The sequence below is a fragment of the Rhipicephalus microplus genome, chromosome 3 (assembly GCF_043290135.1).
Source record: "Rhipicephalus microplus isolate Deutch F79 chromosome 3, USDA_Rmic, whole genome shotgun sequence".
In the NCBI taxonomy this organism is placed as follows: Eukaryota; Metazoa; Arthropoda; class Arachnida; order Ixodida; family Ixodidae; genus Rhipicephalus; species Rhipicephalus microplus.
Genome location: NC_134702.1, coordinates 87,640,590 through 87,649,298, shown reverse-complemented (window position 1 = coordinate 87,649,298; position 8,709 = coordinate 87,640,590). Strand labels below are relative to the sequence as shown.

At 41.2% G+C, this 8,709-nt stretch overlaps 1 protein-coding gene across 1 annotated transcript in view; it reads right to left on the bottom strand.

The window, feature by feature from the left end:
• Positions 1-3,739: 3,739 nt before the first annotated feature.
• The window catches only part of LOC119172681 (uncharacterized), a 29,343-nt gene continuing 24,373 nt past the window's right edge, over positions 3,740-8,709 (bottom strand). The window contains exons 3-5 of the mRNA XM_037423834.2: positions 6,239-6,261; positions 4,300-4,915; positions 3,740-3,869 (exon numbers count right to left, since the gene is read on the bottom strand). Coding sequence (XP_037279731.2) covers positions 3,868-3,869; positions 4,300-4,915; positions 6,239-6,261 — 641 coding nt within the window. The 3' untranslated portion in view covers positions 3,740-3,867. The remainder of the gene's footprint in view (positions 3,870-4,299; positions 4,916-6,238; positions 6,262-8,709) is intronic.

The following is an 8,709-nucleotide window of genomic DNA, read 5'->3' as shown; positions in this document are numbered from 1 at the left end:
GCAGAAGAAGTCATAAAAGCTAGAAAGGTTTTTAATCGCTGTCGTACTACATGAAAAGTTGTGCCCTGCTTCTTAACTTGCGTATGTCATAAATTCTGTTATTGCAAGCGCCGCCCACCCACCCAGACAGCGAAGGTGTTTTATGGTCGATATAACGACACGCAATTATTCTTGGCATCTCAAGAGAATAGAGCAGCCACCCTATTCATATTCAGATTCATATTCAGTTTTTAAAAGCTGCTATGTTGGCAGCTTCATGAGGCTTCTACCCCTTGTACTGGGCATCAAACAACCACAAAGCCCAAATACGAAAACAATTGGAAACCACGTTTTAGTTTCGTTTTTGCCACTGAATTTGAGTGAACGTAATTATTTCTTATTGAATACCGGACGCCTTTTCGATATCTGAAAGAGGTAATCAGTTATTTGCATAAATTACTTCAATGGTCCCATTTGACATGAATGCATAACTTCACAAATTAGAGAGGTCTTGAATTCGACTTGCGAATGTCAGCCCAAAATAATGTGTTGAGCTCTATTGCGGTGATTGTCGCTGCCGAAGTAGTAATTGTGAAAACAAGAAAGAAATGACGAACTTCTCTGATTTCTTAAGATTTCGGACACACTTCATGCAAGAGATAAATGCTTATTGCGGTCTATGCTCATCCATTCATCTAACTATACTTGCTGCTCTGGAAGGGCTGCGAAGTTTATTTTTCACTATTAAGTACTGAGGCGATCTCACAGAGTTTCAGTGAGGTGTAGGTTCAAACGCTGTGCTAAGGATGTGCTTCACTAACGGCAGGATTTTTCGTTGCCGATAATCAGAGAGTTTTGGACGTGGTACCGCAGGGAGTTTGTAGACCCAAGCAATTTGCGAGCTGTCGGGGCTCATACGCAAAACTCCAGCCACTCTTGGGCCTTTGCGCTCACGTTGACCAAAGACACACAAGTCAAAACTAGCGAAGCTCCCTGAGGCGGTGATACGACACAGATTAAGCGCTGCAAATGCCGTTAGATGGGCATATCACTTAATTTTAATTTTTGTTTCGTGGGGCTAACTGTATTGTCAAACTGTGCACATCCTCTGAACACAAGAAAAGCCTACGCAATGCCGCTTGGGGATACAGTGTTTTAGGCCATGAAGTCTAGAACTCTCTTTTAGTTCCCTTTGGATTGCAGTTTCTACATGTGGGAACATAGTCCTCACTCCGCATGCAGTTGTGTGAAATAACTAAACTGTGGCGTAAAGAATCGTACAAGTAGTGAAGCCTCAATGAGTGAATTCTCCTGAAAATAAAACTTGGACCAATGAGCCATGTGCTACATGACAACCACCACACTGTCGGACTCATGAAGGACCCAATGCAAGCTCTTCCTTTGGCACTCACGAGGAAGTCCTAATCTGAACATGTGGCTTGTTAGAGGCGCTCAAGAGTCGAACGAATATCCTGGAGAGATCTGTGGGAAGCTGAAGGCGAACATGCGGGCTAAATAGCTACGTGAGGATAAGTAGTGTTCAACAAACCTGCATATGTTTCTACTCAGATACGGTTCAATGATAATGGTTTAACAATTTCTCAGAACAAATAGATATTATTTTATTTGTCAAGCGACGTTTTTTTTTCCCAATGCCTATTTTCTGACGTACGGGATATTCTTATACACGTGGTGCTGCAATGTCCACAGCATGAAGTAAACTATCTATACGAAGCTTCAAGACACCCATGCCGAAAAAAAAGTTGGCCGCAATATTCACAGCACTCAACTTTGAAAACCAGTTCAGTTTCTTGAACCACGTACGAGACGCTGAATTAACCAACAACAGCTTTCTACCCTGAGTAATTCACCCATCTAGTAAAGTTTTTATAAAACTGAAAGCTTACTCTCTCTTCATTTCCAATATTTAGAAACTCGATTACTCCGTTCGTGTAGCGATTTTCTGAGACACGTCAATTCACAAGCAACAAAAAGCGGTTGGGAGCGTGTCAAGGTTCATGCAATGGCATAAGTCGTTCAATTTCTGTCACATTTCACTGCCCCAAAGCTACTTTTTACATGTGTCCAACGTTCGCCTCACTTATTCACCCCAACTTTCTGCTTGCCAGATTCTAAGGGGAGAAATATGGGAGGGACAGGACACCTTCGGCAGGTAATCGTGGCACTGCCATGCTGTTGTATAATTCTGCACTGTCTCACCCTTTTGGAACCTTTTGGAAGGTTTCGTCACCGTCATGCTGCTTTAGTATGAAGGTCGCCTATCATCATCGCGATAGTTCGGCTAAAGTGATCCTCATTACTATATTTACTATATGCCATGTACAGCCCTTACCAGAAAAATACTGCTGCGCAGCATCATCAGTTTCTTACAGAAAGGTCACAAATAGGCCCATAAGACTGGTGCGTTTGTAATAAATCATGCACTTAGTTCGAACTACAAATATATGTCCAGAATTATTCTCAGTTAGTATACTAGCTCGGATGACAAAAACGCAATAGACAGTTTTCCAATGGTTTTACACTCGCTGCATCTAACTTTAAATAAGAAATACGCACAGGTTCTATTTAATTCACGCAACTAGAAAGCAAGAGCAGTCGTCTTTTCCTTCTCGGACAATGTATGAGGGAGCAGCAAACACGAGCTGTGGCTTCAAGTGTCACTGCCATTTGCCGTATTGATTTTGGTCCCTTTAGGTGACGCTCGCTCCGGTTCTGTTCGCCGCCTAAATAAGGACACTACAAGAGCATCATGTGGCTTTACGTAACATGACGTCACTGCAGAATTTGTGATGTCACCAATTGTTGCGATTGGCGCCGTCATGTTGACGTCATGTGATGACGTGAACGCGTCTGGTTGATTTTTAGCAGCACTCAGCCTGGATACAGGGGAACCGTGACCACCAGAAGTCAAATTGTCCCTTTGACGAGGCATGATTTTCCCGTGAAAATCTTGCAACGCGAGCCTTTTAGGCAAAGCATAAAATTTAGCACGAAATTTCTATCCCAAACTTTGGAGGGTAGAAGCTGTCCGCATATCTTTTGTAGTTTGTACTGCATCTCTGGTAAATTATGTTTAAACCATTGTAAAGGCAGTGATCGCATTTGGAAATAATATGACTATAAAGCCTTAATTTCGCGTTCAACATAGTGTAGCGTCCTCATAAACCCATAATAACATGCAATGTTACCATTCCACATTATTGCAATAGTATTAGAACTAAACGAATTTAAAATTGCTTACCGCGATAAACAGGAGATGGTACCACAGCGTGAAATTGATGAAAAAGTTTTTGCCTGCACACACCTGAGTTATTGAGCATGATTTTGTCTACGCCTCGCATCTGCACGGCTGGCTGTATGTCCGTAAGCATTTGTTGCGTGCAAAGCAAGAACATGTTTCCGGTGCTTTCCAAAACACATATATCAGTGACTGCGTAAAACTTCTCTTGTGTAAGTACGTTTGCGTGTCATGGCAGTTATGGCACTCGTGTTCAAAATTGATGAACGTTGAAGCATACTGCCTCGGCGACAAAGTACAGATTTTTTTGGCTTCAATATTTCAATAAGAGGTAGTTTAGTTTTAAGGAAACCAGCTTGTAATGGTTGTACTTGAATGACAAGTACGCTACTCCCTGTTCTCTCTAATATACAATGTTTATACGTGCAGAATAATGTTGTATATGTAAATAGGCAATGCAACATCTGCACACAGCACAGGGCGTAACAAGTTTGCTAGAAATTGCGCATAATCAGTAAATTTTATTTTTGGCGATGTATGGTTGCATCGCCGCATTTTCGTGAAGGATGTCGAATAAGAATGATCGAGTCGTTGTTCTTGATGATGATTCTTGCTCTCTCGATAGCCGTTTCTGAAAATTTAGAAAAAAGATACGCCGTAAGAACACAATTTGTTTAGACGTCATTCAGTCATTTACAAGCATATATACAATAAGCACGAAAGACACTTTTTACACAAAGGAAATGTGTCGTGCTATGCCTCCCCAACTACACATGTGTGTCGTCTAAGCTATGCAGCTCAGTTTCTTCATGAAAAACTAAGAATCCAATATCGGCAAAAATATTGTAGTAATATAATTATCATACTTAATAAAAAGGTGGCTTTAATTTGCTGCTATTGAAAAAAAACGTAGAAATGAAAGCCTTTTTTTTGGATTTTTTCAACAGGTATCTGTATATCCACGGTTAAGGCTTTCGCAGTGTTCTATATATTTCTTTTTGCGATACCTGTGCGTATATGCATAAGAACAAACTCCTTCTATATTAACAAACAATACATACACTTCTTGCGGAGGAGAGCACCATAGTGGAATGGAGTGCCGAGACCGTAGCCGTAGTTGAGACCGTAGCCGAGGAGACCATGGCCGTAACCGTAGCTGCCAACACCGTAGCCGAGGGAGCCAACACCGTAGCCGTAGTAGGCTGGGGCGGCGTGGTAGGCGGCTACAGCTGGAGCAGCATGGGCAATGGTGGCCACAGCTGGGGCATGGTGGATGGTGGCAGTGGCGACAGCAGGAGCAGCGTGGATGGCAGCAACGGCTGGGGCAGCATGGACGGCGGTGACAGCTGGAGCAGCAGCGTAGGTGGCAACTGGGGCAGCAGCAATGGTGGCGACCGGAGCAGCGTGTGCGACGGTAGCGACAGCTGGGGCAGCATGGACGGCGGCGACTGCCGGGGCAGCGACGTAGCTAGCTACGGCATGGGTGGCGACAGCGGTGGCAACTGGAGCATGGGCAACGGTAGCGATGGCTGGAGCAGCGGCGTAAGTGGCGACTGGTGCAGCGTGGGCCACAGTGGCTACCGCTGGAGCGGCAGCCAGGCCAACGCCATAGCCGGCAGTGCCGACGAAACCAGCGAAAGCGCTGGTGGACAGGGCCAGGAGGATGCAGGCGCGGATCTAAGCAAAGAGCATTTGACATTATATCTCCTAAATGGGTTCTAAATAAATATATCTAATGCACTTGGTTTCTGGATTGCAGGCGCAAATTATTATACCTCTCGTAGACGACTCACAGAAGCCTATTTCTGCAAAGGTTCTAGTGGTCAAAAATATCAGTCACGCTACGTTATGTGCTGAAGGAAATGTATTGCTTGGAAGGCCACGTGGAAAGCTTTGTAGAATAGCAAAGGCAACAAAGATGACTTTTGTAGGGATGTTTTACAACACGTATATAAAATTAGCAAAAATTAGTACTGGCATTTACTTTCACTGAGTTCTCGTTCTAAAAGCAAACGTCCCTTGCTTCACAAAATAATTACGCCTAGATATTCACAATATTCACCACTGAGTCACTGTGTTTCTTTTTGTACAATAATAATAAAGAAACTTTGTTGTGTTTTTTACAATAAGTGGGTTCATTGAATGTGTTTAGTCTTGTTGCTGAAAACGTATCTTTTCTTACCTATGTTGCACTATTTTGTAATTTAACATTATTTTTGGACGCTTAATCGTTTGTCAGCTTGTCGATTAAAGGATAAAAATTGTGCGAGTAAAACCTATGGAAATTGACGTGCGTCATTTATTTTTCATCTACGCTTACCGAGTATTTGAATACAGGTTCAATCGTAGCCCAATTTAGCTATGCTAAAAAAGAAACGCGAGCGAAAACTCGTATATTTTAAAACTAACATTACCGTTATTCTTTTTTTTCTTCTCGCCAACATTCGCCAATCATATCAAATTTATAATACAATCAAAACAAAAACCAAGAAGGAGCTTCCGCAAAGAGATCTAAGACATATTTTTAAATGCGCTATATAGTGTACAGTCCCGATTTTTGGTATACAAGTCTATCGTAATTACAGCCTGCCATATACTGAGAAAATTTCGGCTTCACCTTTGAACAGTTCCATTGTACATTGACACTTTATTATACGCTTTTTAATAAGTTGACACAATGTGAACAAGAAGAAGAACAACGTAACCAAGAACGCGTCGCTATGTGTCAACAATGTACAACCAAAGAGCCCCTACACTGGCCCTTCTATTTATGATAAGTGTTCTATTAAGTTTGTTTCATCTTCATGGCGTTCCTTTTACCTTACTAAAGCAGATGCGCAAACTTAAAAGAAAGTACACAGACTTTTCAAAAATGTCCGAGAGTCGAGATTAACTCTAATGAAATCAAAGATCTCTTGCTTCACCAGTCTGCTTAGGCAAAAAATCCCCGCATCCGGACATAACTCTGTCGTTAATTAAAGAATCGAAGGTATCGCTCACCATGGTGACTTCAGAGATGATGTCTTACCAACTGCTGGTGCACCGCTGGTGTTCACAGGCTTTTATAGCAAGCCATACAATGCTTATTTTTATGCATGACATAAAGCTCAACAAATGTAAAGGAACGACGTGCTTCACCAAGAGGTATAACTACAATGTAACCTGGCAGACCTTTAATGCAGTGACAGGACTACGTGTTGCGATACCTAATTAGGTTACATCTCCTAACCTAACTACATTGTATTCGTGAAACAAGGAAAAAATTAAAATAAGCTTTTAAAGTCAGAAATTGATGACCCACCTCATTATTGTTTTAGCGTTTCAGAAAATCTTGCTTTGCATACTAAATTTATGCAAAACTTTTTCTACTGCTCAAATCTTAGAACGCGTTTTTTCATAACATAACTAATCCCTTTTATCTGCGAATTACTGCGGAGAATCTCTAAATTTGTGAAATCTGCGCTACTTTACTTTAACGTTCGTGATAGTGTATTACAAAAAAAATTGAGAGCTGTCAAGTAAATTTGTGCCTGTTCGTTAATACTGGCCCGCATATTACTACACTTGTCATGAGAGATGGAATTCTACTCTTAAAAACAGTCGGCAACGTTAGACCGGACCAGGTGAGCCGATAATGAAGCCAGTGGAGACTTGGGCTAAGGGCTCCACCCACGTAATTTCTACAGAAAACTTGCTAAATTAATTGTTATTCTCACTTTCTGTATCTTTCTGTGTTCATCTTAGCAACGGCGCAATTAAACATCTACAGATACTCAAATCCATCGTGCTCTGTTTGTGTACAAAAGTGAGTCCTTAGGCTCAAAATGTATGCCAAGCAGTTTGAATAGAAAAAGGGGTCCCTTTAAGGGCAAGTTTGTTTTTTGTTAGACACTGCTCTAGTTATAAACAATATACAAAAGGCCGACGAAAATAGGGGACGCTAATATCATAGCTTAGATAAAAATGTGAAGAGTGTAAAGAAAGTGAGAAAAATTGGAGGCCTAGAGTTTGCGAATATTTCTAAAAGCTACTCAGTAATCGCCAGCCCTCGATAGATTAATGATTGTATAAACACAAAAGACCGCACCGTAAAGAGAAACTCAAACTCATTGGTTAATCTGACCATCGTTAGTTGCTTAGTCATGGTGGCCTCCACGGGGCACCTTGAAATCGCACTAAAGGTGCAGACGACGCGTTCTCGTAAAAAAAAAATTTTTTTCAAAGAATATACGAACGCTGACAAAGGGGTGCATTGTTTTGCCTGTTGGGATCTCCCCCTCCCCCATGCGTATAATTTAGTGAGCTCGATTTTACAAGACTAGAAAACAAATCCCTAAAGCCTGGGATCAATCACTGTAACTCCTCTAGCACCTAAGTAATTATAATAATTTTTGCGGCAGTTGAATTTGCGGCAGTTAATAATTTTTGCGGCAGTTGATTGGACTCCTTCAAGCAATTCGTGTTTAGAGAAGTGTCACACGGTCAATCTAAAGTGAGTGTTGTGACAATTCCAATGATGTAATCGTGCTTACAAGTGCTCCCTTAGTGTTCGCTGCTCTTTATAGCAGTACTAGATTTCACAGTCGGCATAATAGTCACTATCAGTTGCAACAGGACGCCTATTGCCATGGATTTGAAATTAACAGACATAAAAATATAAAAAAGTAAGTAGCCTTACGAATAGAAACGAAGCAAGAACAACGTCAAAAATGTTTGCCTGATCAATTTGATCACCAAGTTCTAATGGTTGAAACAAAGGTTTATTGTTTCTACAACTGCTCCAAGAACAAAGAAATTGCATTGCTGTAGCTACAATACAGTAGTTATTAATTGCGTTATAGTTTGGTTTTTATACATGTCATGCTGCCCTTCTGTTTAGGGTACTTGAGTAGTGTCCTGAAGGTAATGGGATCTAATTCCGGTAGCAATGGTCATATTATTAGCCAACGCGAAAAATTTTCAGGAACGCGTACTTATTTTATATGCCGGTTAAAAATCTCCCTGTTGTCAGAATTACCGGATACCTCCACTACAATGTCTCTCGTAATTGATTGATTGATTAGTGGGTTTTAACGTCTCAAAATCGCCATATGATTATGAGAGACACTGTAGTGGAGGGCTTTGAAAATTTTGACCACCTGGGGTTCCTAGTAATCATAATAATGTTTAGGCACATAAAACCACAAATATTACCGCTAAACTTACAAAAGTGAGCCCCATGGAGACACCGTAAATATTCGTATCAATCGAAATTCGTATCGGTATACAATATGAAAAATGAGCGTGCCAAAATAAAAAAAAAACACCAAACCTCGCGATTTTCTTATGTTTATTCTGTTTCAGGGCCCAAGAAAAGTCACAACCCACTCCGAAGGACTGCTGGTGACATTTTTAAATGTCAACAATAATACGTGCACTCGTAAGTATACGGCATCTGCGTGCATGTGTGTAACGAGCCCGGTGTACTGTTA